This window comes from Callithrix jacchus, chromosome 13 (genome assembly GCF_049354715.1).
Source record: "Callithrix jacchus isolate 240 chromosome 13, calJac240_pri, whole genome shotgun sequence".
NCBI lineage: Eukaryota > Metazoa > Chordata > Mammalia > Primates > Cebidae > Callithrix > Callithrix jacchus.
In genome coordinates, this window is record NC_133514.1 from 122,117,485 (window position 1) to 122,137,084 (window position 19,600).

The following is a 19,600-nucleotide window of genomic DNA, read 5'->3' on the forward strand; positions in this document are numbered from 1 at the left end:
CGTTTGTTGTTATTGTGACCAAGTCTCAGCTATTCTTCCTCAGTGTCCCATGGGTGATGCAAGCTTTTGGTTAGTTTCCGGAGTCCCAAAAAACTTGACTCTCGACGGTTTTTTCCCAGGTTTTTCACTGTGTTAAGGTAGGGATGGACTTCCGGAGCTCCTTACCCTGCAGTCTCTCCGCCTGAGTAGGGTCCCCTTCGTGCTCTGACGTGGCTGGTCCGCGGCGCACAAACTAAACGGGGGCTGCGTCTCTCCCTCCAGACATCGCGACGGCCTTACTGGTCGGCGGGGTCCGTCCTGAAACATCTGGCTCTTTTCAGTTTGCATCGATTTGTCAAAACTCCGTTGGACACTTGTTCCAGGCCCATAGTTGGAGAACACCCGGCTGTTCTCTTGGCGATAACTCAAGGCCAGGTCGCCACTGGGCGGGGTCCCCGGACGCCTGAGGCGCCCCCGCGGGAACCAGGCGCAGACGTGGGGCCTTCGCAGGAGCGGGAACGGGAGCGGGGCGGGCGGAGGGGCCGTGGTTCCGTGCCCGCCCAGAGCCTGGATCCCCGCGGGCGGACGCGCTCCCCAGCTCAGCTCTCGCGGCCCTAACGCGCTCCGTTCCGTTTGCAGGCGCGGCCTCCTGAGCCCGGCGGGAGCCCCTGGGTCCGTCCGGTCCCGCGCATGGAGCCATGGCCCTGCTCCCCGGGCACGCGGAGCCTCCTGGCGGCGGCGCTGTGGGCGGTACGGCCCGCGCCCGGCACGTCATCATCAACGTGGGCGGCTGCCGCGTGCGCCTGGCCTGGGCCGCGCTTGCTCAATGCCCCCTCGCGCGCCTGGAGCGCCTGCGCGCCTGCCGCGGCCACGACGAGCTGCTGCGCGTGTGCGACGACTACGACGTGAGCCGCGACGAGTTCTTCTTCGACCGCAGCCCGTGCGCCTTCCGCGCCATCGTGGCGCTGCTGCGCGCGGGGAAGCTGCGGCTGCTGCGGGGCCCGTGCGCGCTGGCCTTCCGCGACGAGCTGGCCTACTGGGGCATCGACGAGGCGCGCCTGGAGCGCTGCTGCCTGCGCCGCCTGCGCCGCCGCGAGGAGGAGGCGGCCGAGGCGCGCGCGGAGCCGGCGGAGCGCGGGGCGCAGGGGAGCCCGGCGCGCGCCTTGGGGCCCCGGGGGCGGCTGCAGCGCGGCCGGCGGCGCCTGCGCGACGTGGTGGACAACCCGCACTCGGGGCTGGCGGGCAAGCTCTTCGCCTGCGTGTCCGTGTCCTTTGTGGCCGTCACGGCCGTGGGCCTCTGCCTGAGCACCATGCCGGACATCCGCGCCGAAGAGGAGCGGGTGAGCACGGGGCGGGGACGGGGTGGGGACGGGGCAGAGCTGGGGCTGGGCTGCGGGTTAGTGAAGCGGGAGGAGGGCTGAGCTGGAGGCGCCTGGGACGGAGGAAGCACCACTGGTGGTGGCCTTGGCAAACCCCACCCCCCCAGCGGGAGACAGCAGAGGCTCCAAGTTAGGTTGGGTTTCAGGACGCAGCATCGGTCCATAGGCCTCCGCCAGAAACTGCTCTGCTCGTCAGACCCTCAAAGTTTGAACAACATGGAGCTAAAATATTGGGTATCTAGGGCCTAGAGAATTGTGAGACATTTGGTCATTGTGGACCAAGGAGACCCAACCACATTGTTCCAGGGCTGGAGGACAGTGCCAGGGCCAGGCAGGCTTCTGGCTATGGAACTGAGGTCTGGGTGCTGAGAGGTCTGGGTGCTGGGAGGTCTGGGTGCCAGGGTCTGGGTGCTGAGAGGTCTGCGTGCCAGGGTCTGGGTTCTGGGAGGTCTGGGTGCCAAGGTCTGGGTGCTGGGAGATCTGGGTGCTGACAGATCTGGGTGCTATGTTATAGGGTCCAGCCCTGCTGAGTCTAGAGGGTATTCTCTACGGGTGCAGAAACGAGAGACTGTAGAAATAAAAACACAAGACACTGAGATAGAGAGGTAAAAAGTTTGGGCCCAGGGGTCCACTACCACCCACTGCACGGAGTCCCAGTAGTGGACCCAAGTGCCTGGACACTCTGACTTTTATTGGGTACAAAGTAGGGGTCGGGAGAATAGGGTGAGTTCAAGCAAATCACATGGCTAAGGAACAAAGGGGCCGAGACTTTCAAGTAGCCGAGGAAGGGGACAGCGAGATGCGTCAGCACTGTATGCTGCGCTTGCCAAGTAAGAACAAAGGCGCCAAAAATAATGCTACTTCTTACTGTCTTCAAAAGAGGAACCAGGTGCACACGTAGGGAGCGAAGGCAGACACTGGCCTATATAGCACAGCACCACGGAGAGACAGTCAACCCCCGGGTAGCTGCGGGTTGGGCTGACTGATATCAGTCCTTCCACGATAGCTCAGGGGAGTCGAGTGTTCTCTGACCTGCCCAAGGACAGGAATGTTCCCTTCCAAGGTCTGCTGAGTAGCCGGTGCTTCCCCGAGCACTGGCGCTACTGCAGAGCCTTTAGATGCCCTCCAGCAACCCGTATGCAAGTGTGACAGAGGGCTGGCTTTCGGCATTCACCACCAGTCAGTGTTCCCCAGGTATTAACGCTCTTGCCTCCTGGCCACATTCCGTAGCATTTCTCATCAGTCGCTAACCACAGTGACCTAAAGTTCCTAAGTATGCATAAAGCACAAGAAGCCTTTAATCAAGGCTTAGTATTCGGTAAGACTAATATCTCGTCACTCATGATACTTCATATTCAATAAGATGAATATCCAATCACTCATGTTACTTACTCCTAACTAGAGTCTTTTTTGTACATCAGACAGGAACTGGCTGAGGCTTCAGTCTCCTGCTTTGGCACTTATGAGACTTTACTCCCACACTGGGAGGCCTGGGTGCTAAGAGGTCTGGGTGCTGAGTGGTCTGGGTGCTGAGTGGTCTGGGTGCTGAGGTCTGGGTGCTGAGTGGTCTGGGTGCTAAGAGGTCTGGGTGCTGAGTGGTCTGGGTGCTGAGGTCTGGGTGTGGATCTTCCTGCCTCTCTCCTGGACTTCCTGCCCCATCCATCCTGTCCCCACTAACCTGATAAGACCTGTGCAGAGTGTGTGTCATTGTGGATCAAGCTCTGTTACCATGAGGAGGCAGGAGAAGACGAAAACTTGCCAGTGTGTGTCATGGAACGTTCTGGAAGTGTCTGGGGAAGGACTATGAGCACCAAGCCCTAGGCCTGGGAGTTTGTGTTGTCGGAGTGGTGGGATATCTGGACGAGGGGCCATGACTGTGTCTGAACAGACATAGCTGGGTATTACTCTGGAAAAATCTCCCTGCATTTTCGGATGGCCACACCAGGAGACAGAGCACCCCATCAGGGTGGGGCTCGGGCACCCCTCCCCTCAGCACTGGCCTCCCTGGACTGCATGGAGGCCCCTGCACTCCTAACAGGGTAGAGCACCCACCTTCAGCACCGCAGACCCTATGGCCGCCTGGGGGACACCTTGTCATTGAAAGGCACAGCAAGGAGCTGAACTGACCCAAGGCCGTGGTCCCAGTGCAGATTTGAGGTCAGTGTAGATTTGGAAGCCACGTGCTGCCACACAGTCTGGTTGTCTGGCGTCCGGGCTGCCTTCCCCAGTCATCCTCATGAGGTCCAGGTCCTGATTATGCTTCCAAAAGGCCCCCAAGTGTTTGGATATCCTCGGGCGGATGTCCAGGAGGAAACATTCATTTGTGTCACGTTAGAGAATCTGAGAAGTTTGGGCTGCTCCAGCTACAGAAGTCACCCCAGGAACACCAGCCCTAGCCCTTGCTGTGTACCCCAAAACCCCAGATCATCCTGATGTGCGCCCCTACATCGGTTGTCCCGGTAAGAAGCAGTCGCCCTCCGCGTGGGGCCTGGTGACACGTGTCCCAGTGTTGCAGCTGCTGCAGCTGACCAAAGGCCTCAGTAATTGTTGTGTGGGTGAAGAGCCGAGCAGGATGGTTCTCACCCCCGTCCTAAGGGAGTATTCCAAAGCATGCGAATTGACACGTTAGTGACGTCACAAAACCAGAAGCCAGGGCACTTCCGAGCGTCCAGCTAGGGGCTAGTTAAGGATGTCACCTCCTGTCCACTTGACTGATGGGATGTGGGGAACGGTAAAATGGTGCTTCCCACGAAAATCGCTCAGCCTCACTTATAATTAAATACATGCTGAATCCGAGACAGTGCAAGCCCCTGCCCAGCTCAGGCCTCAGACGAGCTGAGTCGCTGGCTGACCGTCCCAAGCTAGCCACCGAGGGTCGGCGGTGGGACTCTAACCCCGTGCTCCCTGGAGAGCACACTGGTGCAAGCGCTTCGGTGCTGTTTGCCAGAACACGAGTTCTTGAGAAATAGGAGCTGGTGTTACTGACAAAATGTGAGCTCTCTGATGAGATCAAGTCCAGCTGCTACACAGGGTTGGCTTCTGCAGGGTTTCCTGCATGCACTGTGCTGTCCGCGGTGCAGGAGTGGGGGTGCAGGAGCCATGAGCACCCTACACACAGCTCTGCAGACACTGGGAAGACCCCAAGCCAGACTCTAGCCAGGACAGCCTCCCAGGGTCTCCTGGGTGCCTCAGAGAATTTGGGAAGTCCAGGGCGCAGGTTGGTTTCAGTGCCTGCCCCCTGCTGAGTCTCCTGCCCCTGGACTGTGACCCGGATGGGGGCAGCAGCTGCCTGTGGGGAAATGCCTGGTCCACTGCAGACAGTGGGTGCTGAAGAAGTAGGAAATGGTATCACTGCCTCTCGGGAGGAAAAAGGCTCACATTCCATCCACCATCCCTTCTTTATTTGGCAAACTCTGCAGAAAAGTTGCCGTTCTAACCGTTTTAAGCTCCCAGTTGAGGGGCACTAAGCCGTTCGCTGCTGGGGGGCAGCCGTCACCACCACCATCTTCAGGACTTTTCCATCTTCCCAAACTGAAGCTGTGTCCCCACAAAACATGGACTCCCCACCCCAGCCCTGGCGCCTCTGTCTGCTGCTGTGTCCAGGGCTCTGAGGACTCCAGGGACCTCCTGAAAGTAGAATCACAGTCTGTCCTTCCGTGACTGGCTTATTAAGGTTCATCCACGTGCTAGCTCGTGTCCAGGTTTTCTGACTTCTTATGGCCGAATAATATTCCATGGCACAGATGCACCTCTCGGCCCTCCTCTGCCTTCCACCAGAGACTTTGTAGTTTGGGCCTGGTGGGCAGAGCTGCAGACGGCCTCAGCCCAGGGCACCAGAGCCCACAGTCCTGAAGTAGCAATAATGTTAATAATGGTTAGACCTGATTAGCAGGGACATCTGGCTAAATAAGAAGCTATTGTACGTGGGCATTAAGCCGGATGCAGTGGTCACACCTGTAGTTCCACCACCTCAGGAGGCTGAGGCCGGAGGAGCACAGCAGGTTGGGAGTTGGAGGCCCGCCCGAGCAACATAGGGAGACTCCATCACTACAAAAATGTAGCCAAGTGCAGTGGTGCGTGCCTGTGGTCCCAGCTACTCGGGAGGCTGAGGTGGGGGGATTGCTTGAGCCCAGAGATTCAAGGCTGCAGTGAACCATGATTGTGTCAACGCGCTCCAGCCTGGGTGACAGACCAGACCCTACCTCAAAAAACAACAAATGTGGGTGTTGCTGAGGACAGCTGCTGGGAGGACACCCGCTGGGAGCACAGTCAGCAGTCATCCTTCGTGCTCCCTGTTGCTACAAAACAAACTGCTTAGCTTCAGACAACAGCTTCATTCTCTGACAGCTCTGCTGGGCAGAAGTCCACAGTGGGGGTCCTGGGGTGAAAATCAAGGTGTGGCAAGGCCAGTTCCTTCTGGAGGCTCCAAGGGAGCCTTTTTCTGCCTGTTTCACTTGTGGGGGCCATGGGTGCGTGGCCCCTTCCCCTGACTCTGGAAGCAGGACTCTGTCCTCTGCTTCCCTGTGTTGCCTCCTCTCACCTCCAGCATCCCCTCCTATGGGGACATCCTGAGGACCCTGAGCCCACCGGCCACCCAGGACCATCTCCCATCTCAGGGTTCTCGGCTCAGTCCCACCTGCACCTGCAGAGCCCCTCCCGCCTGTGAGGTGTTGCATTCATGGGTCACGGGCACCAGAGCGTGGACCTCTCTAGGACCATTATCCAGCCTACCACAGTCATGAAGGCACGCAAGCCTGAGCTCTGTGCTGCAACCCCAGGCTGAGGGCTGCTGGGTTTGCCATGCATCCCACATTGGCAAATCAGCTCCCGATGTGCCCGACACACATCTGCCATCCTCCCTGACACCTGGGAGTCGCCAGGGTCCAAGCACCCGGAGGAGGGGGCATGCATGCCACAGCTCGGTGCTGCTGTCTGGGGCTGGAGGAAGCCTAGGTGTATTTGTATGCAGCCTCTTAGAGTGCTGAAGCCACGTTGTCTCATTGCCCCATGGCGCCCAGCTCCTGGTGGCTCTGTGAGGCTGTGAAGCCCTGTGCTGGTGGGACCCAGCTTTTCAGGCTGCTTTTTAGCCATGGCGTAGACATTTAAATCCAGGCTGTAGGGACAGAACGGGCCTGAGGTCAGAGCTGGAGTGGGAGTTGTCACCTGTTCCCAGCTGGCTGAGGCTGAGCCAGGCAGGACCTCCCACCTCCGGGCCCAGCCATGTGGGCTGGTGGCACCGCCTGCGCTTCCCGTTGCCCTTGTGGGGCCTCCAGGAAGTCTGTGGCCTCTCGGAGTTTAGGCTGTGGACAGCTGTTGGAGGAGGCCACACCACCTCTCTGCTCCCAGGCAAGGCCCCCACACCGCAGGTGCCCCATGAACATATGGACGGGATCACTGGCTTCAGCTGCCATCGGCCCTAATAGCCACAGGATAATTGGCGGGGAGCAGTGTCTCTTGAGAAACGTGTGTCTGGGGTGAAATTAGGTGATGATTGTAACGATGTGTGGTTTGGTGTCTCGTGGGCTCTGTTGGCTTCCTGCCAGTGGATGTGGCCTGGTGACACGCACCTTGAAGATCTGGACACTGTGGAGAGATGGGCGCCGGCGGCAGTGTCCGTGCCCACAGAGCTGCATGCTCCCTCTGTGCCAGGGGCTGCCGTGCAGCTTGGTTGGTGCGAGCACCCGCGGGCTGGCTGGAGGCCAGAACAGGCCGTGCGTCCTCCCGCTGGAGACCTGCCTGCTGGCCCACCCGCCGTCCGTGGAGGTTTGTGGCTGGAGGTTGTTTTTAAAATCCATCGCTTCCTCGTACATTCAGGCTGATTCTTGGCTCTGTGAATTGATTTTTTCTTTTAAACTCACATAATTAAATTAAGACTAGTATAATTAGTTATAGATTTCATGACTAGGATTTGAAGCACTGAACTCACTGAGAACATTTTTGCAACAGCTTTAAAAACTGGTGGCCAAGTTTCTTCTGCATGTGGGTAGACATCGCAGATGCCAAGTTGTGTGGCCTTGCAGAGCGAGAGCTTTGCAGATGCCAGGTTGTGTTGACCAGGGTTCTCTGGAGGTGCAGGATGAAAGGGCGTGGCCTAGAAAGGGGTTGATTGGCAGGCGTCGGCTCACCCGGTCCTGGAGGCTGGGAGGCCCCACACTGCAGTCAGCACACAGGAGACCAGCAGAGCCCAGGTCTGAGCTCCAGCCCAAAGACCAGCACCGGGAGACCAGGAAGAGCTGTGGTTTCCATCGAGCCTGAGGCCAGGCAGGAGGATTCCCTTTCACTGGGGAGGGTCAGGCGCAGGCCTCCATGTTCCGCTGTTGGGGTGTCTGTCCACCTGCACCTGCGTGAGGCTGAGCCCTGCCAGCTAACAAATCGTACTTCCCGGCAGCACAAAACGTGGTCACATCTGTCGCATCCTATCCTTGTGAGACCCTTGGCGCCCTGACTGGCTGCGTGGCAAGGGCAGGACGGGGGCATGGCAAGTCCTCGCCTGGCTCTACAGCTGCAAGCAGAGTTGTCCCGGACCTGAGCACCAGGTGGCAGGTTCTGCGTTCAGAGCTGATTTCTTCAGAAAGAGCAGGCAGAGGGGCTCCCTAGGGCAGCTGCACGGGGCTGCAGCCCCTTCCCATCCATGAGGTATAACAAGGGCTGTGTTAGGGCCATAGCAGATCCGAACTTAGGGATCTTGGTAATCATCTGACCCCCCCGTCTTGGAGCAGCGTCCAAGTGGGCAGTGCAGGACCAGCCTGTGGCCCTCCCACATTCCAGGAACCTCCTGTGCGTGCCATCAGTGTCCACCCAGGGGCAGGAGAGGATGGGGCAGGCGGCCGCTGTGACGCCCTGGCAGAGCCGCTGCTTCCGTCTGCATCCCATCAGCCTGGACATCTGCAGCGCAGAGGGGTGGGCAGCACCATCCTAACCTAGAGGCCACAGGCCCAGGCCGAACCGTGGCTGTGCTTTACCAGGGAGACAGGTTCTGGTCCACAGCCACTGCCACCACAACATTGGCAGCAGCAGACCCCTGCCAACACCAGGCGGGGACCCTCAGCAGGTGTGTCACAGGGCCGCAGGGTGCCGCTGGGCCGAGCTTGGGAGGCAGGCAGGGCCCAGTGATGGCAGCGCTCCTGTGCGTGTGGCCGGCTGCCGACCCTGGCAGCCCTCAGCGCCCCGTTGAGGGATTGGAGACACCAAGGAAGCTCGAGGAGGCCTGGAAGCCCACTGGGCATGGATGAAGATAAAGTGCTGCGTTTTCTGCTTTGCTTCCTGCACAGATCTGATGGGGGAAATGGGTGATTTGTGCTTTGGATTATCACTTTAGTCTCTCTCACACACACACACACACACACACCCCTCAAATCCCTGATATAAACACTTCAATTTTCTGTGTGTGATGGAGTCCCACTCTGCCACCTATGCTGGAGTACAGTGGTGCGATCATGTCTCACTGCAGCCTCCACCTCCCAGGTTCAAGCAGTGCTCCTGCCTCAGCTTCCCAAGTAGCTGGGACTACAGGCTTGCCACCACACCTGGCTAATTTTTTGTATTTTTAGTAGAGATAGGGTTTCACCATGGTGGCCAGGTTGGTCTTGAACTCCTGACCTCAAACATTCCACCCGCCTCAGCCTCCCAAAGTGCTGGGATTACAGGCATGAGCTATTGCATCTGGCCAGTTCTTTTTCCATAAAATCCCTCCCAGGTCTCCGGTCTCTCTTCTTGCCGCAATATGAGGTACAGTCGAGAGCTGGCTCAGTTCTCAGACCCTGAGTGTGACTCGCACTCCCTTCCAGCTCTGGTTCAGACAGCAACAGGGCTTGAAACATTCTGTTCTGAACCTCGGCTTCCTCCTCAACCACATGCAGATTCTTCAGAACTGTTGAGATTAAGTTGAATAAGTGCATTGCTCTGGACAGCACTCCGCACACAGAATCAAACAGCGAGGTGTCTCCCCTTTTGAAAACCAGGAAACGGAAGCCTTGTGTGGCCCTGTGTGTGGCAGCCGTGGGGAGGGCTCTGTGGGGTGGGGGCCTCCGTGGGCTGCCCTCCTGTAATGATAGTAGTTGTTGGTCTGTAGAGACAGCCAGGAGGCTCACAAAGGGATCCGCTAGGAAGAAGCCAGGCAGCTCCGTGGGGGGGCCCGGGTGCAGGAGGGGTGCAGGGCAGGCCAGGGTGGTTTTGGGAAAGGCACCACCCAGGCAGGAGAAAGGGAATGTGTGTTCTTGTTTCGTGGTCCCAGGCTTGAGGGTGTGGCCCTGGCTGGGGACTGTCCTCTCTGCTCAGTATTTCCCGCTCCATCCGGATCACTCAGGAGACTGTTTCTTCTTCTTGGACTCTCCTGGGCTGTTGTTCTGTTCACGTTCCCCCTGTTGCTCACATGGCTGGCCTGCAGCGCCACTCCAGCTGCCCTCCCCCCCAGCAGCCTCCCCAGATCCTCCGTGTGGCCACCGGCCCCTCTGAGCACATCCAGGCCCATGCCTGGTGTGTGCAGCTATAAGGGACGTCCAGGAGTCCTGCCCTAGCTGTCCAGCCGTGAGCCCTGGGCAGGAGCATTTTCCCGGGAGCACAGCACACCCCATGTCCTCAGTGTCTGTTCGCAGCATCTGAGCTTCAATTTGGAAAGCAGGAGCCTTGGAGGAAAGCAGGGGAGGCTGCGGAGCCGCCCTGGTTAGAGCTGGCCACGACAGTGTCTGCTGAGCTGCCTTCCGTACTTGGCTGGGAGACGCCTGGGAGTCTGGGGGAGTGGATTTAGCCTGAAGAAGGCAGTGGCTGCGGGCCGAGGTCCAGACTGTAACATGTGCAGGCCTCGCTGCTGAGGGGACGTCGTTGGCAGTGACGTGCCCATGCCGCAGAGGCCACTAAAGAGTCAGACATGTTTCTAGCAGCTTCAGGGCCCTGACAGGGACGTCCCTAGGGCGGCCTCCTACTCCAGCACGTCCCACTGGGAACAACCGATCCGGTACAGCCTCAGGTCGGGCTTGAGGGCAAGAGGCCAGGCAGGTGCCGCTCTCCTGACAGCCTTGGGAATTCTCGGCCCTCAGAGCTCCACCTGCCTCTCCCTATCACAGGCTGAGGTGGGGATTCTGCTCCTGAACTGCATTTTGTTGGCAGATTGAAGAAAAGCTATGTAACCAGCACAATCAGCCGCCTTCCTCTATGCCATTAGTCAGAAAATTTAGTGGAAAAGCTTTTCTGGTCATCACAATAACCAAAATATGAAAGACTTAGGAAGAATCTTAGCAAGAGAGGTTGTGTGTCTACCAGCAGGAGAGGGGGAGAAATGAGTGAGCAGTGCACACCTGTCCCGAATGGGGAAGCCAGTCCCCAGGTTAACACACGCACTTACTGCACCCAGTGAGAGTCCCAGGGGGTATCTCGGACTCTCACAAATAGTCTTTAAAATCTAGAGACGTTGCAGGGAAGATGAGCGGGTGGACTCTGGGGAACAAGGAGAAGAGCGGGGCCCGCCCAGAATGATTATCTCCTGCTGCTCACGCTTCCCTGAAGCATGGTGGATTCAGAGGGCCGCCGTCTGTTTACAGGGAATTCTGAGGCTGGGTTTGGGCTGTGGTCGGCGTGCTCTGTCCTTGAGGCATCAGCTGGGGTCTCCAAGGTGGTGCCTGGTGGGTCTCTGCTCCCTCATCTCCAAGAGGCCAGCTCAGGCGCGGTGGTGGGAGAGCCTCCAGGGTACCAGGTCCCTTTCCAGGGCTCTGCCCGGGTCACACATGCTCCTGTCCGGCCAGGACTTCTGGTTCCCTCCTCCCCGCTTGCCATCCTTCATATGGTAGGAGGGGAGATCCTGGAGGGTGTCAGGAGAGGGGTGTCTCCCAGTACATGATGGGCTCCATGGAGACTGATCGGGCCGGAAAGCCACACCCCAGCAGGCCAGCCTCTGCAGCAGCCTCTGCCCTGTGGTCTCCCAGCCTGCATCTCCCCCAAGGCTGCCAGAGAAACTAGAACCTCTGTCCCCAAGGTGGGTCATAGAAGCCACAACCTCTTTTAAAGCCTGAATTATCCCTCTAACTTCCCACCTTTCTGTGTAAGACCTGGCCACGAGGAGATCTCTGCCCTGCTTGTCTGTTGGGGTCCTAATACCCCATTCCCGAGGGTCCTGCCGCATGCCAGGAGGAAGGGGTACTGCCCAGAGGCCAAGACAAATCTGAACAGATGGGCCCGAGGGCTCCCCAACACCACGAGCACAGACGGCCCCGGGGGCTCCTTCAGTCCAACACCACGGAGCACAGACGGCCCCGGGGCTCCCTCAGTCCAACACCACAGAGCACAGACGGCCCCGGGGCTCCCTCAGTCCAATACCATGGAGCACAGATGCCCTGGGGCTCCCTCAGTCCAATCCCACAGAGCACAGACGGCCCGGGGCTCCCTCAGTCCAACACCACAGAGCACAGATGGCCCCGGGGGCTCCTTCAGTCCAACACCACGGAGCACAGACGGTCCCGGGGCTCCCTCAGTCCAATCCCACGGAGCACAGACAGCCCCGGGGCTCCCTCAGTCCAACACCACGGAGCACAGACGGCCCCAGGGGCTCCCTCAGTCCAATCCCACAGAGCACAGATGGCCCCGGGGCTCCTTCAGTCCAACACCACAGAACACAGATGCCCCAGGGGCTCCCTCAGTCCAATCCCACAGAGCACAGACGGCCCCGGGCCTCCCTCAGTCCAACACCACGGAGCACAGACGCCCCCGGGGGCTCCCTCAGTCCAACACCACGGAGCACAGATAGCCCCGGGGCTCCCTCAGTCCAACACCACGGAGCACAGACGCCCCCGGGGCTCCCTCAGTCCAACACCACGGAGCACAGACGCCCCCGGGGCTCCCTCAGTCCAACACCACGGAGCACAGATAGCCCCGGGGGCTCCCTCAGTTCAACACCATGGAGCACAGACGGCCCCGGGGGCTCCCTCAGTCCAACATCACGGAGCATAGATGACCCTGTGGGCCCTCCCTGGAAGCAAAACGCTTTGTATCTCCAGGCACAAGACAGGCACGAGTTAACCAGGGTCGGCAGGAAATTGACTGGCATGTCTGCTTCTGTGCAGATAATCCAGATGAGCACCTTCAGTTTCCATGCAAAGGACTGCGGCTGCTTTGGCACAGCTTGTTCCCTTGCAAGGATTTAATATTCTGCTCTTCTGTCTTCATCTGGCTGCAAGAGGCCTTTTCTGTAGATGATTGAAAAGAATAAACCCCAATTCACTTCAAAGTCAAACTGTTAGAAATTCACAGTAAAAGGAGTCGGTATTTTCTCTCAGGTACTTAGGGAGTGAAAGGATAAAGTCTGCTGAGTCGCTGCTGAACGAGTGACCCCGTCGGCGAGGCTGTGTCCCTCCAGGGGTCAGCTCCAGGCTCGCGGATGGGTTGGTGGAGGAGAGGAAGCATCCAGGAAATACACAGGCAGCAGCAAAGGGCCACAGGAGGCCGCGGATGTGACTAGACACTAAATAGACCTCAGACCCCAGCAGGGAAGTCCACGAGCTACGGGGTCCCTGCACGCTGGGCTGCTCCCCACCATCAGCGGTCAGGCAGGGCTGGCTGCCTGCTCTCAGGACCAAGTGCACCCGGCCCTTCCTGACCTCCTTGCTCTCACACCCCTGCCCCCCACCAAGAGTGACAGCACTCAGTTAGAATCAGCCTTGTTCCTGGCAGGCTGAAGCCATGCAATATTCTGTGAACTGAGAACAGAGGCCCAGGAGTACCCACACCAGTGTCTCTGGAGCCTCAGGGTGACAGGCGCAGCTGGAGCCATGGTTACTGGGGAAATGTGGCTGGGTCCTTCTGTTTACTGTCAGTAGGAAATAAAAGCAGTTTGGTGCCAGGGCAGACACCATGTCAGAGGAGACCTCGCCTTCTGAGAAGGGCTCCCAGCCCACTTAATTTCCCGAAGGCAACTGGTCGAGATCTTTTTGCCTGCCCAGCCTGCCCCCACGCCATCCTCTGCTGCCCTTGCCTACCAGGCTGCATGCGCACTCTGCCTGGCACCTGGGTTCCTGCGGCTGCATCCTGAGACTGTCGTCAGATGGCTGTCCCCATACTGTCCGTCCCACATTGCTATTCCCAGTGGCACCGGCGCTGCCGTGTGGTGTGGACGTGCCTGTCCTGCCCAATGGCCCTGTTGCTGGCGTGTGGTGTGGACACGCCTGTACTGTGCTGTGGTTCCCAATGGCCCTGTTCCTGCCGTGTGGTATAGATGCGCCCGTCCTGCGCCGTGGATCCCGATGGTCCTGTGCCTGCCGTGTGTGTGGACGTGCCAGGAAATGTGTAACTGCTTGGGAGGAAAAGCTGAACCCTCACTTGTCCCATTCCACATGGAGAGCCACAGGGAGGGTGCTGAGACTGCCTTGCTGGTCTTTTCCTATTTACACATATTTTCTAGTTGAGAATTCACTGTACATCCTGCCTGGGGACCGGCTTCTTCACAGCAGCAGAGAGGACGCTGGAGGCACCGAATGTCCCAGGGGCAGCCCTCATCGCAGCTTTGCTGGCTTCCTCCGCTCGGCAATACCGCAGTTCATTCGGCCTGCTCTCCTTCCATGCAGAACATTTCCGTTCCTGATTATTAGGGGCTTTTTGCTAATAAAAATATTACTTGTACTGAGGCTGGAATGGGGAAGAAAATAGGTGGTAAGCCCAGCTCCAGCCTCCCCCACCTTGGTACCAGCCCCTGGCCCCGTGCCACCTCTCTGGAGACCTGGATGTGAGGTCAGGCCCCTGGAGGGTGGTAGTGTGCCAGCTGCAGGAGGCATTGAGGGAGAACCTGCTCATGACCCCTCAGCCTTCCCTGCCCAGGATGCCTGCAGCCAGACCCCCAGCCCCGCAAGGGGCCGAAGGGCCAGTCTCTGGCAAAACTGAGCACCCCAAAGGGGAGAATGACATCAGCCAGCACTCCGGGCTGATGAAGGTCAGCACTGCCTGGACATTAGCAGTGAACCCAGTGGTTGGTAAGCCCCACCCAGGCCGCAGAGCCTCGTCCATCCCATGTTAGTGACCTCTCTCGAGGAAGGGAGGTGCATAGGGAAAGAGAGGAGCCTGTAGGAAGGATAGACATGGGCTTGGGGGAAACAGGAGTTATCATCAGGGATGCCAAGAGGGCAGAGCAGGGCTGCATCCATGAAACAAGAACAAGATGCCATGATAAAGGAACCCAGGGTGAAGAGGAGTTCTCAGAAGCTAAAAATGGGATTACTCTCATCAAAAAAGAAGTAGGACACACTTAGGAAAGAAGATACCACTCAAAGACAAAGATGAAAAGGCGGGGGAAAGATGCATCCCAGGGAGGCTAGTCCAGAAGTCCCACGCCAGCTGACCAGGGTTCCAGAACGGCGAGGCTGAGAAAGGGTGTCATGGCTCGGAGGGCGGCTCAGAATTCAAGACGGGATTATCCTGAAGGGGGCATGAATCCCCCACGCTGAATGGAAATGCGCTCATGCCAGGGTTTCTTATCCTGAAACTTCAGGGAAAAAAGAACATTCTAAAAGCTTCCACGGTGAAAGGGAAGGAACGAGGGCCCACTTCCACCAACGGCAGAACAGCAAGGGGCCCCTGGGTGCTGCTGGGCGGTGGCACTGCAGGAAGAACAAAACGTCCTGTAGTTCACAGTATGAATGCAGCAGTGCCAGCTGTTCATTTTAGTAGATGTAGAAAAGGCAGCTGACTAAATCCATATTCGTTCATGATTTTTTAAAAACCACTTTCAGCAATTTAGGAATAGAAGGGAATTTCCTTATCCCAATGGAGAACGTCTATCAAAAAAAACCTACAGCTAACAACATTCATCGCAAAAGACTGAGTGTTTTCCACTAAGATTGGGACCAACCCAAGGATGCCCACTCCCCACTCCTGCTCAGCACTGCGCTGTTGGAAGTCCTGGGCAGAGCAGTGAAGCAGGGAAGTAGGAGGCACAGGACTGGAAACAAAGAGAATAGAACTGTCTGTGTAGAAACCACAGAAAAGCTTAGAAAGATGAGAGAGTTTAGCAAGTCACAATAGAAATCGGTGTTTAAAAATCAATTATGTTTCTATATACTAGCAGTGAACAATTGGAATTCAAATTTTTTAAAGTTCATTAATAGCAACAAAAACCATGAAAGGCTTACATCCAAGTCTCACAGCCTAGGTCTAGGGTCCATCTATATGCTGAGAATCACAGAACCCGATGAAGGAAATCAACAGGCCTGCGGTGCTCACACACGGAGGACACGGCGTGACTAAGATGTCCGTCCTCCCTGTAATCCACCCCCAGATTCGGTGACACCCATTCAGAATTCCATTTTCTGCAGTTATTTACAAGCCAATTCTAACATCTTTATGGAAAGCACTAGGAACCATTTTGAAAAAGAACCAGTTGGAAGTCACACTGCCTACTTTCAAGATTTACTCTAAAGCCATCACAGGACGATGTGTCTGGGGGAAGGACAGCCGTGGGCTGTGGACACCGTCCGGAAATAGGGCCACACAAATGGGGCCAGCTGGCTTTTGGCAAAGTGAAAAGGCGGGACACCCAGAATCATCTTTTCAACAAATGGGGCTACAACAATTGAACATCCATATTTTTTTTTTAAAAGAAACAACCCATGCCTTACATTTTATACAAAAATTCAACTCAAGATGGACCATGGACCTAAACATAAAACATAAAATTTAAAAGTGTAACACTTGTCAAAAAAAACATAGGAGACGACACTTGCTAACGCACAGCGAGGAAGGGGTTCTTAGACGTGGCATCAGACAGCGGTTTGTGAAAGATGAAAACTGTTAGGCTGCACTTCTTTCCAATCAAAAACTTTCAGCTGAGGGAGGGGGCTCAGGCCTGTAATCCTAACACTTTGGGAGGCTGAGGCAGGAAGATTACTTCAGCCCAGGAGTTCAAGACCAGCCTGGGCAATATAGTGAGACCCCCATCTCTATTTTTAAAAATTCTTTTGACTTTTGTTCACAAAAGACTGTTGAGAGTGAAAAGACAAGCCTCAGACTGGGAGAGCACAGGACATCGCAGAGGAGCCAGGGGCTGCGGGGCAGAGTCAGAAGGTGCCCAGCCCTGGCACCCCACAGAAAACCCTGATTGTCCGTTAAAACACACAGAAAAGCAAAACAAAACTGGAGGGTGGGGCAATGTGGGCTTCAAACCGGATGAGCCAGGCTGAATGCAGACGTTTTTCTTACCTGATTTTTGGCCAAGTGCATCAAATTTGATCAACCAGGGTCTGTTTTCTGGGTTGAAAGTTCTGGAAACGGTGCCCACCGACCATCCTACCTGTGGCTCTGCAGGCCGTCTCTTTCTAACCATGGATGGACCCGGTCCAGGCGGTTGCTGACCCTGTGGGTGCAGCTGCACTGGGTCCCTCCTTGTGGGCAGGGGGATGCTCGGGACACACATTTAGCCCAGGTGCTCCTGCCCCGCCGGTCCCCGAGCCTGGCCAGGGACACAGGATTCCTCAGAAGGGCTCGTGTGGAAGGGCAGCGTCGCCCAGTGGTTAGGGCAGTGCGCTGTGGCCGAGCTGCCTGGCTTCAGTCCTGGGTGTGCAACCCAGTGACCTGCCCAGGGGACATGGGATGGGGACACACAAGGGACATGAGGGAGATGCCTGTGGGGACATTGGGACAGGGATATGGGGACATAGGGACAGGTAAGGACATGGGAATAGGGACACAGGGACAGTGACATGGGGACATGCGGAAGGTGCCCCAGGGGACACAGGGAGGGGACATTGGGAGAGATGTAGGGAGGAGACAAGAGGGAGATGCTGATGGGGACATGGGGTCAGGGACACAGGGAAGGGACATGAGGGAGGCACCCAAGGGGACACGGGACAAGGACATAGGGGACATGAGGGAGATGCCTGAGGGGACACAGGGAGAGGACACAGGGACAGAAATGCTGAGACAGTGGAGGCTGGCTGCCCTGGGCGCAGAAGCCACAGGGCTGTTTCCAGGACGCCCTGGGCTGAGACGCCCCAGGCTGAGACGCCCCATGCTGGTTCCTCGAGGATCACAGGCCTTACTCCAGCCTGAATTTGCTGCCTCCCTGGTGACCACCTTGCAGAGACAGACATGGCAGGGACAACCTGGCCTGGGTGCGAGCCAGGAACTTTCTGACCACCCAAGTCCCAGTGCATGCCCACTGGGCGCATCTGGGTTTCAAACCTGGATCAGTCCCCCTGGCACCCACACAGCATGGATGCCCGAGCCTGGCATCCTGAGGGCTCAGAGCCCCAGCGTTTGGAGAGCCCAGGCCCTGAGCTCTGCCCCTCAAGCCCCTGGACACGCTGTCAGGTGGGGCAGGGCTCTCCAGGGGCTCCCTTGGGCATGGATGGGGGCGGCTCCCCCACTTTCCCCAGGGTCTGTGAGGCTCATGAATGGACAGGAGCCAGGGATGCACATAGCAGCCCCCCGCCTCAAGTGTCAGTTAGGACTTCACTGTGGTCCGTGGTCAGGGGAGGCTGCAGAGGAAGGTGAGCGTGGAGTGGACGTCTGATGGGGCCACCGGTTTGGGCTCACTGGGTAATAGCCTTGGAGACAGATGGTGACGGCCGCACATTGCCACAAATGCGTTTAACACCCTTTAAAACAGTTCAGATGGTGTCTTGTTACATGTATTTACCACAGTCCTTAAAATGCTAAGACAAAACCCATGCCGCAGACCGAGGCGTCGGGTGGAGGAGGCCGTGGGGAGCACCTGCCAGGCCCAGACTCAGCTCTGTCTGTGGTGAGGGTTCCACATTTGGGGCAGCATGCTGGGACTGGTCCACAGGACTTCTGCCAGCTGGGCCCATGGGCCGCAGACTCCCAGGAAGGCCCCCAGCCCAGGTCTGGGGCTCGGTCTGGCCCTGAGGCCACATGGGGCTGGGACAGTGGGTCCATCATTATGAGGCCACAGTGGGGCTGGGACAGCAGTGTCCATCTTTATGAGGCCACAGTGGGGCTGGGACAGTGGGTCCATCTTTATGAGGCCACAGTGGGGCTGGGCCAGCAGCGACCATCTTTATGAGGCCACAGTGGGGCTGCGACAGTGGATCTATCTTTATGAGGCCACAGTGAGGCCAGGACAGGCACATTCATCTTTATGAGGCCACAGTGAGGCTGGGCCAGCGGGACAGAGAGAAGCTGTAACATCTTTATGAGGCCACAATGAGGCTGGGACAGCAGGCGTTCATCTTTATCAGGCCATAGTGAGGCTGGGACAGCAGCGTCCATCTTATGAGGCCACAGTGGAGCTGGGACAGTGTGTCCACCTTTATGAGGCTGCAGTGGGGCTGGCACAGGGACGTCCTCCTTGTGAGGCTGCAGTGGGGCAGAAACGGTGGCATCCATCCTCGTTCCTTCCAGGGCAGGCAGCTCTACCCGGGTCTTCCGGGAACTCAAGTGTGAAGGAAAGTGCGTGTGACTGGCCCTGGTCTAAGGAAACTTTTAGAAGGCAGAGAGGCCTCGCCAGTCCCTCACTGTGCCCCTACCAGTAACTGCAACTACCCATGCTCCAGGCGCTGCCCTGGGGGCCCTTCCCGTTGGACTCTCTGACTGCCACCATCCTGGCTCTGGGTGTGGGTCCCCACAGGATCCTTTTTCAGGGACGCTGTGCTAAGGAGAGTGGCATGGGAAGCCAGGTCAGAGTCATCCAGCTAGGACAGGGGCACCCTTGGGACAAGAGCTCGTGATGGGGAGGGTCTTGGCACAGAGACAGGTGGGAGCCAGGCAGGGGAGCAGGTGGGCTTGGGGGGGGCAGGGCAGGCACTGAGGATGAGAACCTGGCTGGGGGCACAGCTGTGTCCTCTGTGCAGTAGGACGGGGTGTAAGCTGAGGGGCGTGTCAGTACACTCATCACCAGCCCTTATGGCGCAGGACTTGGTCTCAACCCAGGGGAAGGGAGAGGCTTCATGTGATGGGGAGGCAGGGGACCCAGCAAGAGCTGACATCCAGGATTGGACTCACACTGCCGGCAGGGTGTCCATGAAGCCCTGGGCCCGGGCTGACTGGGAGAGCTATGGCCTTGGGACGCCTGCCCTCTCCCCCACCACACGCCTCTCCCTGTGCCCACCATGTTCCATGCTGCAGCCCCCTGCCCTCCTTATTCCCAGCTCAGCGTGGGCCTCAGGCTAAGGAGCTGTGGCTTAGGGGAGACACTCCAGCACTGCAGACTTCAGGGCATGTCCCCCAGGGGCTCTCCAGGACAGAAAGAAGCTGTGCCAGCCCCTGCCCATGCAGAAGTCCCGGGCCACTGAGCGCTGCCCCTGCTCATC

At 57.7% G+C, this 19,600-nt stretch overlaps 1 protein-coding gene across 1 annotated transcript in view; it reads left to right on the top strand.

Moving 5' to 3' along the window:
* The first annotated feature begins 644 nt into the window (after nt 1–644).
* KCNG2 (potassium voltage-gated channel modifier subfamily G member 2) overlaps nt 645–19,600 on the top strand; it is a 28,709-nt gene continuing 9,753 nt past the window's right edge. The window contains 2 exon segments of the mRNA XM_035271418.3: nt 645–690; nt 693–1,319. Coding sequence (XP_035127309.2) covers nt 670–690; nt 693–1,319 — 648 coding nt within the window. The 5' untranslated portion in view covers nt 645–669.